General features: G+C 44.9%; 1 protein-coding gene across 2 annotated transcripts; it reads left to right on the top strand.

Moving 5' to 3' along the window:
• Nucleotides 1-3407: 3407 nt before the first annotated feature.
• On the top strand, nucleotides 3408-17619 carry atn1 (atrophin 1). 2 transcript variants are annotated; one of them, XM_042489293.1, is made up of 10 exons: nucleotides 3408-3666; nucleotides 5698-5835; nucleotides 6258-6359; nucleotides 6736-6855; nucleotides 7026-9847; nucleotides 10124-10340; nucleotides 10483-12004; nucleotides 14631-14774; nucleotides 14934-15114; nucleotides 16974-17619. In XM_042489293.1, exons 2-10 carry the CDS (start codon nucleotides 5809-5811, stop codon nucleotides 17005-17007), a joined length of 5169 nt encoding a protein of 1722 aa, XP_042345227.1. In that variant the 5' UTR covers nucleotides 3408-3666; nucleotides 5698-5808; the 3' UTR covers nucleotides 17008-17619. The 2 variants fall into 2 exon arrangements, with proteins under 2 accessions (XP_042345227.1, XP_042345226.1); XM_042489292.1 differs by having other exon boundaries at nucleotides 10480-12004; nucleotides 14631-14798.
• Nucleotides 17620-19016: the final 1397 nt, after the last annotated feature.

Genomic DNA, 19016 nt, shown 5'->3' with positions numbered 1-19016 from the left:
GTATGGTATAAGGTTGTGCTTAATAAAGAACTGGATACATGTTAACTCAAACCAAAGCTTTCTGTACCATTTAACTCTTCTCGTGCTTAGCAGGTAAATAATCACTAAATCAAATATGGCTGAAAAGCCAAAAACCACCACAGCACTGCTCTCTGGAGACTAAAAGCATTTAAGCATGTTGCACTTCTGGCCACACTAAGTATTTATGTCACAGCAGGCGTTTGATTAAAAATAAATTTAGGGGGAATTCTATGGAAATCCAGCACAAATCCTGCAGGAACTAACTGGACTCCTCTGAATTTTCTGCAGGAATTCAAAAGGAACTTTTCTTGCAGGATCGCGCCTTAATGTACTAAAACAACAATTCACGGCCACATCTCAAACTTCTGCATCTGCAGGATGTCAAGCGCAAGAACATGCATCATCATCATTTTGGTTGTCCATTAAGATCACTAATTACTTAAGATACACCACAGGATCACACCTGAATCAATCAATTTTTTTTACTGGTGTAAAAAGATGCAGGTGTCATTAATATCGGCTGCGTGCCATTTAGGTGTACCAGGTCCAGGGTCTTTTCAAAAAGGTGTATCCACAGAGAACAGCACAGCAAATATTATTATTGTTATTATTCCTATTATTATGGTTACTTTTCTTGGTAACTCTTTATTTGGATAGTCCACTAACACCTAGTTAATGGAGTATTTGTAACATTTTTACAGCCTATTAGTTGAGATTCAAGCATTTTCCTTTATTGTAGAGATAATCATCTTATGTGAGCATATATGACAAACTTCGAACTTCTTACTCAACCAGTGCTGCATAATGCAGCATACGTTTAGTGAATAGTTCAAGTTTAACTTAATTATTTCAAGAATATGTTGGTATGATAATGATGCAGCACATATATTCTAGAGATAATCTGTTAAACATCTACAGAATAAAGTAAAACAGTTCAGCTGTTGAATCTCAATCAATAAGCTGTTGAAATACAAATACTCTTTAAACTATCTAGGGTGGACTTTTGAAAAAATGTTACCCTTTTCTTATATAATATACAAAGTGTGAGGTGCCATTACAGTTGAAAATAATGTAGCCTAACATTAGCGGCTTTATCAGAGTAGGGGGGTGCTGGTGTCAGGTTTAGACTCACATGCACGACTGAGAGGCAGTTCAGGTTAAGAGGTAATCAAGGTGTCTTTTTTTCACAGCAAAAAAAGGTCTGGTACATGGGAGGGTCAGTCAATGAAGCAAACAAATCTGAAAAGGGCTAGGCTGAGACAGGGTCAAAAAAAAACAATTTTTGAAAAATGGATGGACCACTCGCTATAAAGACAAAGATGAACTGGCACTTAGGGAGGGGAATTCAGTTTATATACACAAGGGGAGGAGAGGATAATAAGACACAAGGGTGGCAATTAGAAACAGGTGAAACACATCAGGGGCAGGGCAGGTAATCACACTGGAGAGAAACTTGACAGGATGTGAGGATCTGAAACAATAAGAGACAGAGATGATCAAAATAAAAATGACACAGGAAATTGACAAAATTAAAAAATAAGCAAAAACATGACATGACAGAAGCATGACAGCTGTGGTGTGACTTTGTTTCATAAATAAATAAATATTCCTTCCTTAGGTTCCTTGAACCTCCCTGAGTGACGGGGAAAATACATGACCCTTCCTCCGTCATAAATACCATATTTCACAGTTTCTGTCTGTGATAAAAGCTTTGACTTTGTAGATTTTTAATGAAAACATGTCTCTAAAACCCTTTTGCGGGTTTGGGGTTTGGAGTCTATTTTAAATAATTACAAACTATGACCATTTAAAGTTTTATGTCCTTCCCCCTAAGCCAAATCAAAAAACATAACTTCTTCCCCAGAGCTTAAAAAAACTTAGGTGCCTCCCTCCCCTCTGCTCTCATAACTAACAAACAAACAAACATAAAATGTACCTCAGCAATACAATTTTTAAAAATGATTTATTATAAGACTGCACATCAAATTTCAATATTTCTGTTACAGTACAAAAGAAGGCAAAGATGAATATGATGTAGATATGTATATATATTGAAGCCATAAATATTCAAGTAATTGTAGTAGTATAGGACAGACTTTTTAATTAATATATTATAACATAATTTTATTTTTTTCCCTCACTTTTCGCACTTTGTTCCTTACTATTTATATTGTTCTGTTTGCTTGCTTATCTTGTACGCTCCTTGTTACTATAATAATGTGAATTCCCCCCACTGTGGGACTACTAAAGGATTATCTTATCTCTTTTTTTTTTATTTTATTTTTTTTTATATTATTTTATTTTATTTTACTCAAATATAAAATAGCCAATGCTGTGTAGTATACAATGTAGCATATCTAAATTTGTGACAATAAGGCAACCTCGAGTTAGCTTTCGCCACATTGTAACGGCACGCGGCTGCAGGTCAATCATCAGCCTTCACGCGCTGATCGTTGCAGAGACTGTGCAGCAGAGGGAGCGCGAGCGCGTGGAGGTCTCGGTTCCTGTCGTGCGTGGTGCCGGGCTGCTGGTGATGATGATGAAGGAAGGCTGGAGCCGCGCATGCGCAACGGGTACAGTCTCCGGCACTGGTTTCCATGGTTACCACACAATAGGAGACGGGACAGGGGGCTGCGTGAAGGGGAGAGAGAGAGAGAGAGAACGACAGCAGCGGAGCGGAGGGGAGGAGGAGGAGGAGGAGGAGGTCTGCAGAGCCGCTTGACTGGACACACCGCTGCAAGCTTCCCCCAGACAGACAGACAGACAGACAGGGAGCTCTTGGACAGACACATAACACCATTTAATTGCTAATTTCTTAATTGTTTAATTACTCGAGTTTTCTTTGTTAAGTCGCTGACTTTGGCATTAACATGACACATTAATATGTATTGTAGTCCACCTTACACCTTGTTTGGCGTTACCATCAAGTAAGTCCTGTGAGAACAAAGACATTTTTGGACGTTTCTCCCTCTTCATCGCGAGATAAAGCAGCTAGTTATTCAGTCTGAAGCCTCTCCATACAGTAAAGGTGACTCTGGAGGGACTAGGCAACACAGAGACAGAGAGAGAGAGACCCTCCCTCTTGATCCCCTCCCTCTTCAGAGTTTTGGCCCTCTCTCTGCGCCTCTCTTCCTCCTTCTCCCTGCCTCACTACTCCCTCCTTCCTCCTCCTCCCCCTCTCTCCTCATGCAAATCACGCCCTCTCCTCTCTCCCTTTCTCTCACCCGACGTGCATCCCTCTCTAGCTCACCCCTCCGCTAAAAAATTGTGACTGTAAGACCGGAGAAGGGATATATAAAAAAAAAAGTGCAAGTCGTCTTAGAGGAAGAGGGGGAGTAGGTAGGGTGGGAGAGGGGGGGTTAAAAAAAGAAAAAAAGGGGCGAAAGGGGGTGGGGAAGAGGCGAGGGTACGCATCAATTTGTAGTCTTCAGTTGGCACCCCTGTTTTTTCCCCTGCAACGAATAGAAAGAGATTTCTTCTGCATTATTGTTATTATCGGTGCAATATGAGGCAGCACGAGCCCGTGTTGACAGACGCCTGGGCTCTGAGGTGTGCGTGTCAGCGTGCAACATAAAACGACAAAACAGAGGGAGAGAAAGGAAAGGGGAGAGTGAGAGTGAGAGCACGCATCGCTGGATATCATAGGTAAGTAAAAAAAAAAAGGGCAAAAATGGATGCTTTTGCTGTGTATTTGGAGCTATTCCTGCTGTTAGTGCTCTCCCTCCCATATTTTTTTACCCCCTTTGTGCGTTAATTATCATCGTGGCCAAATTATGTCCCGGTGAATTAATGTTAATAGACGCGCACCCACATTCCAGCGAGGAAAAGGGAGAGCCGGTGCGAAATGCCATGATTCGCCATTCCATATTTCTGTCTTTTTTTTCTTTTTTTTAAGATGTGCAGCGTGTAGAAACTGCACAGGCATCCATTCTGATTGTGAACATGTATGTGCAGCTCGACTCTCTACCTCTACCGTCGTGTTGGTTTTGGGCAGGCGGCGGCAGAGCAGCTTTGGCCGGGTTCTCCTCTGCATGTGTATCAATAACATTCGCAGGAAGAAAGAAGAAAAGAGTCGTTGCAGTGCTCGCTCGCTCGGTGATGTAAGCAGAGCAACTGCATGCTGCTGCTTTGCATCACACGCAGCGGTCAATTTGTTGATAATGCATGTGGCTGTGTGCTCGCGCAATGCTGGTGGATGTCCTAGTTGTTTACTGACCATGGCCAAGGACCTGCCAGTGGACCACAGACAGGCCAGTGGCTGCCACCTGTAACTGAGATGCATTATGTGTACAGGAGCGCACTGAATGTTTTCCCGTGTGATGAACTTAGTCATATGTTAATGAGGCTGACTGACTGTGCAAATAGCACGTTTTTTTTTTCCTGTTATGCATATGAAGTGTGACAGTTGAACTCACACTGGATCAGTCACTGCAGGATGCATTAATAACTAATGCATAGCCATGTGTAGTGCAGGATTTACAGGAATCAACACAAAATCAGTAGGGATGCACGATAATATTGGCACATCATCGGTATCGGCAGATACAGGCTTTAAGATGAAATCTGCCAACATGCAAATTATATATTTTTTTAATTTATAAAGTGAACATGAACAAAACAACCCTCAGATTTAAGTATTTTCTACTTATTTTGCACAGTGAATGAATATTTTTTTACTCTAAAAAGCCCTGTATTTCATGTCTATCTGCTTGTGGCATCACAATAAACGCATGCACTATATGATGTTTATTCCACAACAGAAAAGATGTGATGATTACTAAAATTATGTGGCAAAAAAGTGTATATATATCAATATCAGTTATTGGCCAAATGAGTTGTTATATATCAGCATTATCAGATATCAGCAAAAAATTCCAATATCGTGCATCCTTAGTTTGGCTACTATTTACTGTCTGCACAGCAGAGAGGGTACAATAGCTCTCTTCTAACTGTTCGGCCAAATATATCTTTTTTTTCATCTGGTGGTCTGGACTATTTATATCCTCATTCAATATACATGAACCATTTTTTCATCATAGTGGTACATGAATGAATGGATTAGGCGAGCCCGTGCAGAGTAGTCCACCTATGTTGTCACCCGATTGGATAAAGGATCTTGTGCGTTTCCCTAATGGCTGGATGGGTTGATAAATAAGAATGGGATTGTGCCGGCCATAACCAGGTCATGTGGGTTAACCACAAGTGGCTGTGGGTTTTGGCTGTTGTAGTGATGGTGGAAGGAGGGGGGGGTGTGGTTCCTTATTCTCGAGATGTTTGTCTTCTGCATCCAAAATGCAGCACCTTTTCGACTGCTCTTATTATCTGTTGTTTCAGTGCTATAGCACCCAATTATGCTGAACCACGAGTATGCATTCTGGTAGTGTGAGTGGGTTAACCTATTGTGCATTCGCTGCTGTGGTGAAGCCAGAAACAGTTTGGAGCGCGGTGAAAAGCAGTTGTGCCGATACAGTCTGAAGCATGCTGGGAATTTCAATGTTGCAACACTCCTTTTGCAGTTTTAAAACTCTGATTTTTCTTTTCACATTCTTCAACTCCACACTGGCTGCAGACGGCAAATGCTGTCGCTCATCGCTGCATCCTAACGTTCTTCAAAACATTGAATTCTCTGTAGGATAAAGACTGAATAATGCCTTCTTTGTTTATGCTTCTTTACAGGTTTTGGGTAGCTCTCATGGTGTAACACTCAGCCCAGTCAGTAAGCAACAGGAACCAGTTCAGCCCCTGCAATGGCTTGTGTTGTAAAATGGGCGTTTTAAAGAAGAAATAATGAAAACACGGACACACAAAGAATCGGTACGAACAAGGCCTCCGTCTGCTTGTTACAATGAGGTCAGGGACTGTGTACCTGCATAGAACATTTGGGAGTCTGGCTACATCATAATTAGTTCAGTATGTGATAGTATTTCAAAATAAGCAGGATGACTAAGATGCAAATTATTTGTTTGGTTGTGAGATTCCACATTTATATTTTGCTCTTTTCTCTGCTCTCAGTGTCTACTTTCTATCTGTCTTCTCACCTCTTGTTGTTGCCCTTTCTGAATTCCACCTTTAACTGACCTAACTTGACTTTCTCTTGGCTTGTACTAACTCTATTTTCTTTTTAATCAACACTTATGTCTTTCTGTGTATCTCCTTATTCTTATAACTCCACATTGTTTTACCTAATGCCTTCCCTTCCTCCCTAAATGTCTTTTGCTGGTTTTTGGGTTTTGCAGATGCCCATGCGCAGTGGGCGACGGCGGGGGGCGAGCGAGGAGAGAAGGGGCAGACGCCCGCACCCCAGCCCCACTCGCCCTGAACGCAACGATAGACAGACGGTTAGAGCACACCTCGTTTGTCTTTTTTTTAACTTTTAGTTTACATATGTCGTGCAACTACAAGAGCTACAAGATATAAAGAGCCTTAATTTTGTGTGTGTGTGTGTGTGTGTGAGTGCTGTCGGCGCATGAGTCATCAGTATGATTGCCACAGACATACCCTTGCAGTGTCAGTATTGTTCGATAGTGTGTTTTACAACGTAGCACTTTGAAATCTTTGATGTTTCATGTCGGACATTGATGTTTCCGATGTGTGTATGTGTGTGTATGTGTGTACACGTGTGCATGCTAGCGCTGCTTTGTTCTAAAAACAGTCATAGGCCTATTAGGGATTCAAAAGCATCACCACAGAATTAAAAGTCTTGTGTTGTTTTAGCAAAGAGGTGCTGGTGAGGAATTGGCTGGAAATCGCTTCAGTCGCAGATCACAAGGGCATGATTCATCAGAGAGTGAGGGGGAGGAACTTGTGTCTCCTCCAAAGAGGCAGAAAGTTCAGGTTTGTGTTACATTTTATCAACCTGTTATGTAAAGACCAATTATGAAGCTTTGATTCAGCTAAATCAACCAAAAGGCACTGTCGACGCTATAAAGAGTTCCAATCTTTGTTTTTATAATAGAAACACATTCACAGTTTTACCTCATCCAGAAATTATCTTTTCTTGTCAGGATTCGGCCTCTACCCCAAACCCTCCAACATCAACACACTCGACTGACAGCTCGGCTCCTTCCACTGTCCCACCTCCAACCTCGGTTGCCAGCCAATCCCGTGAGAGTGACAACGAGGACGGCCAATCCCAGGGCAGCAGGAGTTCAGTTGTAGGCAGCCTGGCCAATAGCAGCAGCAGTCTGAGCAGTGGGCGGGATATAGACCAGGACAATCGTTCCTCATCCCCAAGTCTCTCTGCTTCCCCTTTGGGTAGCCTGGACTCTGATTCGGATGGCCCCGACTCACCAAAGCAAGGAGAGAGGGAACGGGAGAAAGGCAAGGAGGGAGGAGTGGGAAAGGTCGCAGGGGAGGAGAGGAGAGCGCTGCGAGAGGGGAGAGGGGAGGAGTCCTGTGGAGATGGAGAAAAGAGGGATGTGGATACACGAATTGAAGACTGTCCATCTCTTAAGCCACCCTCCGCTCCGTGCTCCTCCTCTGGTCTGACTCCCTCTCTCCGTGGAACAGGAGATTCGTCAAACGACAGCAATAGTGGGAGGAAGTCCTATTTCTCCCTGGACTCCAAATTGATGTGTAAAGTTGAGTATGGAGGACCGACGGGCGTTGATGGTGCACTTAGTGGCAGCAGAATGAATTCCAAAGCCAGCACACAGTGTGTGACCAAGACAACTATCTCGGGTGGAGATTTTGCCCATAACAGCCCCAACATTCCCCACTCCTTGCCCCCTCCTCTTCCTCCTCCACCTGCCCTGAAGCCGTTGGAGCTCGGGGGACAAAACCTGCCTGCTGAGGTTAAGATAGAAAGAGACAAAATAGAAAAGGCAGACAAACTCCTGGACAAGACACAGTCCACTCCTCCTTCTCTGTTGCCACAGACCGGCCCCCAGCCGCAGTCCCAGACTCAGACCCAGCCCTCCACCCACCCTCACCACTACAGCTCCACCAGCTGGCAGGGTGGCACAGCAACTGGTTGCCAGGGGAGCTGGGGCTACACACGTTATCCTGGCAACCACCACCCGCACCAACCGCAGCACCAGCCGCCGGTGCAGCAGCAACAACTTCCTTCTGTTTACAACCCTCCGTCCTCTCGCCACTCCTCCTCCCACCCCTCTTACCTCCCCCATCCTCACCCCCACCCCCACAGGGAGTACCTTCCCAGGTACGCCGGAGGGGGAGGAGACAGAGAGAGGGGGGCCGCAGGAGAGAGGGAGAGGGGGGTGAGGGGGGAGTGCGCAGGGAGGGAGATCAACAGGGAGTTCTCTGCTCCCATTGGCAACAGCAGCAACAATAGTAGCGCGAGTAACAGTAGTACTGCTTGTGGTGGGATGAGTGGGTCCAACAGCATCCCAGGCAGGGAGTTTGGGGGTCTGCCAGTGGGTCAGAATCGGGAATTTCAAGGTTCAGGGAGGGATGGACCTAATTTGGGGTCTGAAAGAAGAGACTTTGGTCCAGCTTTTAGAGACAGGGAGCGAGAAAGGGAACGGGACACAGGGAGGGAGTTTCCGCTGCCAAACCAAAACCAGAATAGAGACTTTGGCCCCAATGGAACTGGAGGGGGGCATCCCAGAGACAAAGATGGAACCAGATGGGGTGAGTTTGGGGGACAGACAAGAGAGGTTGTAGGCAACAGTAATCCAAACAACTCCATCCCCCAGGGAAACCCACCAAGTTCAACCAGTGGGCTACCTGTCACCCCCATGCTGAACCGAGACCCACCTGCATCACCCCAAAGCAACCCCAGTCACCCTTCCCATTCGTCCCTTCCCCCACACCCTCACCCACATCCCCCAAACTCATCCAGCCGAGACTTCCCTCCTCCCATGGACCAGGCGCAGACCCCTTCCTCCGGAGCAGACCACTTTCACAGAGAGTATCCTCCCACTGGAGGGAAAGACTTTCCTGCCGGGGCACCTCCGTCCACTGGCACAACTCGAGAGTACCTTAGTCCGCCAGGGGTGACTCCAAGTTTGGGAAGAGAGTATTCAGGGCCTGGAGGAACCCATCACTCCCATCCCTCTCATCCCCACTACCAGTCTGGGCCCAGAGACAGAGAGAGAGACTCAAATCTCCGAGAGTCTGCTCTGTATCAAAACCGCGGAGGTCCAAATCAGCCACCTGCGCTCTCTCCGTCCTCATCTTCCAGCCATCATGGACATCCTCCGAATGCCCCTTATCCCCCTCCACCACCTCCTCTACCCCCACCTCAAAGCTCCCACACGCAGCCACCTCCATCAAGTTTGGCACCCAGTGTGCGCCCCCAACACTACCAGTCCTCCGCCCAGACTCCCCCAACACCCCTGTCTCCGTTACCCAGCCCATCCACAAATCAGATGGGAGGCTTCTCATCTTTCCCCCCTGGCTCCTCGTCTGGACCCAACATGCCACTTTCCGGCCCAGGTCCGTCATCCAGCTGTTCGCCTGGATGCCGCCCGTCCCCTTTCCACGGCACTTTGAACAGCCACCCTCCCTTCAGTGGAACATACCACTCCAACGGGAACAGCAGCATGGTCAACAGCAATAGCAACAGTAGCGCACCCAACAGCAGCAATACCAGCTCACAATCGCTCTCGCCTCAAAATGTCTCAAAAGGACCTCCACCTCTCAGTAACTCGGCCAACAACAACAGCATTTCGACCCCTGCTTCCAGTTCTTCAGTACCTGGAGGAGATGGACATTCGGATTCGGGCCCGCCTCCCACACCTGTTATCAAAGAGGAACCAATAGAGGAAAGGGAAGAGAGTGAGAGTCCACCGCCTGTGCTGAGAAGCCCGTCTCCTGAACCCAAACCTGTAGACATTCCCATCCATGCCAGCCAATCAGCACGGTAAAGGCAATATTACATCCCAGTTGCGATTGTGCGTTTACTGTTTATTGTGCGTTTTATAATCTTGCTTAACAAAAAGTTTAAGGTAGCCTAAGACTTTTGCGCAGAACTGTAATTTCAAACATGTAATTATAATAATCATAAGTATTGTTTTTCCCTAACTTTTTTCTTTTTTCCCTAGAAGAAAAGTGATGTCACTCCAGGTTTCAAAGGGTTAACAGTAATGGTGATCATTATGGTGGTTGTGGTAATGATTGTTTCCTCTGCTGTGTCCAGGTTTCACAAGGTCCTTGATCGTGGAAGTGGGAATTCCTGCGCTCGCAGTGATGTCCTCTTTGTCCCATTGGACGGCTCCAAACTGTGGAAGAAAAGGAACGAGGTGATCGAAAGAGCTCGCAGGGAGGTGGAGCAGCGGGCCAGAGACCTCCGAGAAAAAGAGAGGGAACGAGAGAGGGAGCGCGAACGTGAGAGGGAACTGGATCGACATCTACAGGTGTGCACATTTGAGCGTGATAATTATGCTGCGTGTCAGATTTAATGGATTTGATGTCGATTAAAATGGTCATTTTAACGGGAGGGGAGTAAAGCAGATCAGGGCAGATGTGATTTACTGTCTTTTTTTCTCTCTGCAGCAGCAGAAGGATGTCAGTGCTGCTGGAGCAGGCCGCCAGGGCTCCTCTCTCTTCTTCCCCTCCTCGTCTTCTATCATCCTCGACCCTTCATCTTCTTCCTCCTCCTCCTCGGGCAACTCTGTCTCCCACCCTCCCCCTCACCCCCAGCATCATCCCTCACACCCGCATGCTCACCTCGCTCAAGCACACCATCTTCATCCCACCCTCGCTCACTCTATTCCCCACTCCCTCCTCCTGCCATCCATGGGTGGGGCATCAACAGTGGTTGGCCCTCAGGGAGCCCTGGGAATCGGTCTAGGAGGTCCATATCTGGGCCCTGACACCCCGGCGCTGAGAACCTTGAGCGAATATGCTCGCCCTCATGCTATGTCTCCACTTGGGGCGGCAAGTCGCGCCCAGGCACACCACGCACAAGTTCACCACGGCCACCCCCACGTCCACCCTTCATTCTTCCTCCCTCAGTTCCAGAATCACGCTTTAGGCCACCCACATCACCTGCCAACTGACGCGGCTACGGCTGCAGCCATCTTGGGCTTTTTGTACGGTGGCAGCCTTGAAGGGGGTCCAGGTGTTGGCGGCCATGCTGGGGTGGCAGGAGGCCCAATACCTGGAGGGATTGGGGGTGCAGGGTTAGGAGGAGTCGGCTTTCCGCACGCAGTGGCAGCACATCGAGAGCGGATAAAGCCAGGATTTGAATTTAAGAGTGACGAGCGGGTTTACCCACCAGGGGCCATACATGATCCGGCAGCTCTCGCCCTCGCTCACTCTCATTCCCATGCACATGCTCATGCTCATGCTCATGCACATGCTAATGCACATGCACACTCTTTGCTACTTGGAGGAGGTGCAGCAGGAGCTAATGAGGTGGCGCTCTATGGCACGCCTCCTCCCCCAGCTCCCCCTGGCCCCCCACACCTCCCGAACCCGACCCTGCCACCGGTAACTCGGCCTCCAAACCCTCCTGCCCCTCAGTCCCTGTCCAATCCGCCCCCTTCATCCCTTCTAACACCCTCTCTCCCCTCTCACCCGTCATCTGTACCACCGGCTGCACCCCCAGCCCCAGCCGGCCCCGCTGCTCCTCCACCAGCTCCTCCTCCACCTGCTCCGCCGACCTCCAGCGCCTCCTCGCTTCATCACCCGGTCCCCCATTCTTCTTTTCCCAGCTCCCTGTCCTCTCATCTGCCACCAGCCACTGCTCCAACCGCTCCCCCTGAGAGTTACCCCACTCCCACTCGCTCCCCCACCTCTTATGAGCGAGACAGGAGTGGGGAACGAGAGCGGGAGAGGGAGAGGGACAGAGCAGCTTTGCCGGCCTTTGGGGACAGAGAGCGAGAAAGAGAAAGGGAGAGAGAAAGGGGAGGAAGTGGTGGAAACGGAGGAGGGGGAGGGGGAAGTGGAGGAGGAACAGGTGGAAATGGAGGTGGAGGAGAGAATCTGGGGCGTCTACAGATGTTAAACGTGACACCTCATCATCACCAGCATTCACACATCCACTCACATCTACACCTGCACCAGCAAGACACAGGTACTAACCACTTCTACTACAAATGATGATGTTGTCACTATCATCTGCCTTTTCACAAATGTGTTACTGCGAGAACATTTTGTAGTAAAAAATTAAGTGAAGGTTGGCGTGTACAAGATCTGTCTTATATAAAAGGAAAATATAAGCTGAGCAAAATTCTATGGACCATAGACCAGTGATACCAGTGTCCAGGTCCAGCATCCCTGCCACAGACCTTTGTTGTCCAAAAACTATTTAAAAAAACAAATAGAAAAGCCACATTGTTGCATTAGATGATATTTTTCTGCTTTTGGATGAACATGGACACTGTATTTTGTGTCAATCATAAGCCTCTTTTACACTGCCTGCCGTTCACTTTTACCACCATGGGAGGTCGAACAGTGCCGAAACAGAGTCTATATAAACAGGAGATCTGGCAGGACAGGATCGTGGGCGGCCCAGGTGCAACATTTTGACCACGTAGGGAGAATTAAAAAGCTGCTGTTAGCAGTTAGTGGCTAACTCAAAGAAGCACATTTTTTGCTCTCCACAAATTGGGAAAACAATGAGATTCGAGAGCTTCTTACCCTCCGAGCAGACGATGAGATCAGCTGCCATATAACAGAAATGGTAAATGGTTGTTATTGACATGTTCTGCCTTTGTTATTGTTTAGAAAGTGCTGCAGATGAGGCCAACGTTTTTGTGTTACATGTCATTCCTGTCACACCTCTTTTGATTCTGCAACGCCGGCATGCTGTCTATAATCACACACTGGAGTGGAACGATGCTGCCGACGTTTGGTTTTGTGTAAAAATGCAAAGGTGGCAGAAAGAAAGGACTTCCTAGTGGCCCTTTAACATGATGTCTGTATAAAAAGGTCTCCACATTCACCGTACTGCTGTGTATGCTGAACTGATGCACCAAATGGTTTTTAATCTCAGGCTGAAAATAATCCCAAACAAATGCACTACTTACTCCGGTTTTAGTAACATTTTCTAAAAATTATGATTCCCCACTTTTATATGAGATTGCCAAGCCTTTAAAAAAATTAAAATAATATACTTGTGACCCATTTTAAAGGTTTACATCTTCAGGAGTAACACATAGGCTTGGGGTTGTTTTCCACAGACAAGGCAGGGAATTGGAGGAAGTAAGAAAATCAAAGAACAGTGCCATCTTTATTCTTCAACTCCAACATAAATCTTTGTACTTTAATGTAGTTCAGAAATAAACAGAGCTTTCTTTGATTTCAAGCCATGCTGGGTCACACTTTTCTCTAAGACATCTGATTAATTTCTTCAAATGTTAAAAGTTTCAATAAGATTCTTGTTTCCTCAGATTTCCTCCTACCTTTAGTTTGGTAACACCACTCAACAGAGGATGTATTACAAACAAGAAAGGCCCTCTTATTAACCGTGCATTTAAAATTCAAATGTGCATGTCAGTATTTTTCATTTTACATTTCCACTTTAGCAAAAGCCATTATGATGAATGAATGTGTGCTACATGCAGAGTCCAGATTGTCATATCTCTTTAAAGGTCCCATATTGTAAAATGTTGGATTTCCATGTTTTTCTCTTTTTATTATAAAGCAGGTAAAGGTACTACAGAATACTGTAAAAGCATCAAAACCTATTCAGTGTATTAGGAAACTGTTCCTTTAAGCGAGCCATCAGGACTTCCTTGAAGTTGTGATGTCACAACTATACTATATAACGGAAGAAACTGCAGTGCTGCTCCAGTCATTCCCCCAGGCAGCAATGATGAATAGGAATAGGAAATAGGAAGTCTGGAAACATCCATGGGGGCGGGACCCGTTCATTCCTATGAGAGCTGCTCATTGGCACATGAAGCAAAATTTTTTTAAAAAATCTCTTTTTCAGGGTATAAAACCCCCAGATCTACTGGCCCATAAGACAAGCACACTAGAGACTTTCGGCAGCCGAGTGTGCTTGAAATTTGTGTAGGCAGAGCGACTGACTTCACTTCGCTAGCTTGAATGGCGGTCTAAAAATGTAATCTTGCTGCTCTTTTAGACATTCCAAATGTTATTGAACTGGATTGCTTAAGTCTAGATAGTGAAATGAGTCATTTCATGAGGGTTTTGACGCTCACAAGATATTATTTACTGATTTACAGACGTCTCGTCCTGACATAAGTAAAGGGGGGAAAGACTCTCTAGGCCAGTGGGCATCACTTGATAGACCCAGACACTGTAATTTCAACTTTTGACCACTACATAGAATTTGCATCAGAGCCTGGCGCATTTCCTGGGGGCTTGTAAAAAACACAGAAGGCAGATGTGTAAGACCGGGAAACACCGACCAATCAGAGCAGACTTGGCTTTTTCAGGAGGGGGTCATAAAGAGACAGGCACTAAAACAGAGCATTTCAGGCAGAGAGTGAATACAGGTATATTCAGACAGACCATGTGAGGGAAAAAAAGAGTTTTTTGAACATTAAAACACGTAAACATGTTCTAATAGAAATTCTAAATACAAGTATGAACCTGAAAATGAGCACACTATGGGACATTTAATGTTGCAATAATGTATTTCTATGCTGTGTGCATTATCTTTGTTTTGAATTCATAATTTACTCTTATTAAATATCTCCTGTATTTCCTATTACATCACTGGCATCCAGCGACGGGCGGGGTACACCCCCTGATGGACCCGTTGGCATCGGGGTCTCCTTTGGCACGCCTCCCTTACCCAGGAGCCACACTCGGCACCCCCATCCTGGCTCACCCCCTCACTGACAGCGAGGTGCTCCGCCAACAGCTGTTCGGTGAGGAGAAGGCTCCTCGTCCATGTACTTGCTCGGTTTTTTTCTCTAAAAACTCTACAGTGCTAAAAAGCTTATGAAGACATTTTTTGCATGTGATGATGATAACTGACCTTTGTCTTCCTTTTCTGTTTCTTCTTCTTTCGTCTCTTTTTTCTACAGGCGCTCCTTTCCGTGACCTGCCCCAGCCGTCCTCCCTCACTGGTCCCATGTCGGCAGCCCATCAGCTCCAGGCCATGCAGCAGGCCCAGAGCGCAGAGCTGCAGATCCAGAGACTGGCCCTGGAACAACAGTGGATACATCACCATCACCACCACTCCCTCACCCAGGACGAGTATTACAGGTACAGACAGGCTGCGTTTATTTTAACTGTCACTGTTAATACAGTATTGATTTAATATGTTTTGTAAGCTTGCAACAAAGAATGATTTTCATTGTCGATTCATCTTTTGATAATATTAATTGATGAATTCTGTCTAGAAAATGTGAAAAATGCTCTCAAATTGTTGTCCTCAAATTGCTTTTTTTTGTCTAAAACCCAAAGATGTATTGTTAACTATCGCAGCAGACAAAAGGAGGCCTTAAAGGCAGAAAATCTTCACATTTGAGAAGCTGGAACCAAACTGTGTTTGGCATTTTTGCAAAAACAACTTGAAAAATTAAGAAATTATCAAAATCTTTGCAGATTATATTTTTGTGACTAATCAAATAATCCATTGGTGGTTTTAGATCTAATGTTATGGACACTATAAATATAATTTTGGTGTACATGGGCCCTCAGTTTTGCATTGTCTTAAAAATGAGACCAAAGTGTTTTTAAAGGCCCAGACACACCAAACCAGCATCAAGATCAAGTGGCGACAAAGGCTGACTGCTGCGTAGCCTCACATCACCTGAGTCTTGGTCAAAAAGTTGCACTTGACCACATCGCAAAAACTTAAGCCAACAACCAAACAGCATGTACGTTCTGCACCTGAGTGAGAGGAAATAACTCTCCACACCAGCAGGCAGCAGTAGTCTGTATTTGTCATTTAAAAAGGGAAGCCTGAAGACCGATGGACTTAAGTCGCTAGTCAGTCAGTTAGCACATTCATTAATCTATTTGATAATGAAAGAAGACATTGCATTTGCTGTGCGTTAACAAACAAGAACACAAACAATTCCTAAAATTTCTGCTAAAGAGCTCAATGGCTACAAAATAATCATACCTAACAAGTTTGTTTCGATCTCACATCCTCTTGGCCTTGTTTGTTTGCTTTCCTCACTTTTATTTCTGTTCGTGTGCACTAAGCTGAACTTCCTATCAGAGGGATTTGTCTCACAGACGGGTCCAACAAGTCAGCATGCTGAATCGGCCAAAAAAAAAAAAAAAAAAGCAGACAGTTGACAACTATTGCTAAAGGTGCGGCACACAGGGCAAAGACAAGGGCGACAGACGTTCACTGACAGCCCATTGAGCGACTTTCGATTGCCACCTTGGTGTGTCAGGGCTCTGAGGCCTAGCACACCTAAACGCTTCTTGTTCTGCCAAATTTGTGACCCAAACCTGATTCGAGACCCAAAGCTATGTGTTCTATATGTCTGTTTTTCATCTTTTACTGACCGATAGCTTACCAGGTTCATAACGCTCAAAGATGACTTAAAAAATAAGACAACAATGGAGTAAATCTGACCCAATACTTTATTGGGACATGAATCAAGGGAATTAAACTTCACTTTAGGTAGCAAAATCTACAAGTCTGGTTACTACATTATGTTTGACTTTTTAACAAGCCTGAATCAGAGACTGAGTCTACAAACAACACAAATGAATAACACTGCTGCTGTTGTTTTTTTAGATGAAAGTCCAAGGTTAGTTATGCTGACATTTGGCAGCCTTGGGTTTGTTCACAAGCTGTCGATTGGTTTGTTACAATTGGCAGGGCTACCAAAATCAAAAGTAGTTAGAAAGCTGGCAATATTCTGATGCATCTTGGCTGTATAGGTCAGCTTGGCTGCGTGGCACAGGAAGGGTTTTTGTTTTTTTTAAAAAATGTACACAATATCTGTTTGAATCCTGTAAAATGAAATCAAATAAAGCTTTTATCCCAAAACAGTGGGAGTAAAAGCTGCAATTATCCGAGATGAAACTGAACCTCATGCTTAGCTGTGACCTTTAACTTCAAATTGCACTCTAACACGGTTTCCCCTTTGACCTTTTAGTCACCTGAAGAAAGAAAGTGACAAGACCCTGTGAGGGAGGGGCACGACAAAGAGCAGCATGGAGAGAAAAAAAAACGAGGGAGAATGTGTGCAAAAAACGAAAAGAAAAGCACTGAAAACAATGAGGGAACAAAGACTCAAAAACAAAAGCCGGACTAATGGACGGGGAAGAAAGCAAGAAGATTTTTCTGAAGGATTATAACAAAAGAGGGAGGAAGGCGTGAAAACGTTGCACACAGTCCCTGCTAACTGCACCAGACTCCAGCGCTTCCCTGCATAATGTTCTCAAACTCCAGTCCTGTTTTGTATCGTGCTCTGTACAGTATATTAGATGGGGGCGGCAATAGTGAAGTATGTGTAAATTACTTGATGCCAGAAGGAATGTGTACATGAGTCTCTTTTATGTCATTGCATGTAGCTAGGCGCTTATTCTGAACTGGTGGAACTTTTGGTTCTATTTTTAGTAATTACCCCCTCCTTTGTATCTGAGGGGCGTTCTATATGCATGAGACCAGCAATTTAGTGTTATGTTATGTTCATGATCAATAGTATTGTTATTATGATTAATGTCGTCTGTTTGTTGATAATGATATAATTATATATACAGTACATATTATTTGTATTATTTTTTTACATTTTCATGGTACGGCGGTCGGTTTTTATTTTTATTTTCAATTTACCTTGTGAAACAAGATGCAAATGAAGGCAAAAAAATCTGGAAATAAATTATAATCTTTTTTTGCTAGTCTCTGGCGTATTCATGCGTGCACTATTTTTTTTTTCTCTCCCCCTTTCTCACATACATTCAGACTATTTGCCCTGTCTTTGTTTTATACAAGTCACTCATGCACAAAGCATATCAAATTCCTCACTCTCTCCTCCCCCTCCCCCTCTCTTTCTGACTCCCCCCCCCTCTTTCTCTGCGTCCCTCCCTCTCTTGGTTGAGTGTAGCTAATAGGAGACACATGGGATGAGTGTGAGACATGGGAGTTGAGGCGCTCCAGTGAACACCAGCCACCCTGTAGAGCGAGCATTCCTTACTGCACAGTAAAAAATGAAAAGAGAAGAGAGAGAGAGAAAAAAAATATAAAGAGAGAAATGAAAAGGAGAAGGAGAGGAGGAGCTGCGAGAGTGTGATTTACTGCTGAAGGCTCAGGGCTGTGTGTGTGTTTTCACCGTGTCCGGCTAGAGGAATCTCCTTCAAACGGACACGGATCACTGGAGACGGCCGTCATGTTGCAAGACAGAATCACTGCAAGCTGGTAGATTTGGGGGACGTGTAGATCTGGCTAAACAAACTTTACAGTATTCATTTTTTGTCTGTTTAGATAGTCTTACATTGTTCTCCAGATGCCTAAAATCTGCATCTGTTTTCTTTATTTATGCAATAAAAGCTCCTCATCCTTATGTGACGTTGATTGATGGCTGTATCTGTAAGATCCGTCTCAGTCAGGAGGTTTGATATTGGATATATAGACTGTATAGGGCACGCTTGTGAGTTGGTATGTAGGCTGTGTGTCATTAAAAGTCACCTTGAATAAGTGTGTCAACATAATGTAAAGTATCCTCCAGCAGGACAAATCTGATTTTCCCCTCTGGTGCCATCACATCTGGGGGATATTCTTAGCACTTCATCAGTCCTCTTTCAGGGTGGAGAAGGATGTTGTGAAAGGTGTGGATCAAAGACTTTGTTTGAACACTGCATTTCATATAGGCCTTGTATTATCATCACAGTGGTTTTGCTTATTATTAGCTGCTCTTGTTTTCAAATCTAGGACAAGTATTTGCCAAATATTTTTTATTTTTTCATATTGGCCCACTTTTGGCACCTCATATGATCGTTTTACTGCATCAGGATAGTGCACAATGTCAGGTAAGTGTTACATCACAGGACTTCTAAGTGCATCCCTGTGGTTTATGAAATTATCTGTAATTAATTGTATCATGGATGGATCACTGATCGGGTCCACAGTGAAAAAGAACTGCAAAGAGGCACATGATAACTACAAAAACAGGCATAACAGCCACAAAGAGATACCAAAT

This window comes from Plectropomus leopardus, chromosome 7 (genome assembly GCF_008729295.1).
Source record: "Plectropomus leopardus isolate mb chromosome 7, YSFRI_Pleo_2.0, whole genome shotgun sequence".
In the NCBI taxonomy this organism is placed as follows: domain Eukaryota; kingdom Metazoa; phylum Chordata; class Actinopteri; order Perciformes; family Serranidae; genus Plectropomus; species Plectropomus leopardus.
This window is presented reverse-complemented; position numbering and strand designations above follow the sequence as displayed.

Coding starts and splice junctions, on each gene's coding strand:
- atn1 (XM_042489292.1), top strand. CDS start 5,809: ATGAAAACACGGACACACAAAGAATCG. Junction 5,836..6,257: donor CACGGACACACAAAGAATCG/GTACGAACAAGG, acceptor TGGGTTTTGCAG/ATGCCCATGCGCAGTGGGCG. Junction 10,341..10,479: donor AACTGGATCGACATCTACAG/GTGTGCACATTT, acceptor TTCTCTCTGCAG/CAGCAGAAGGATGTCAGTGC.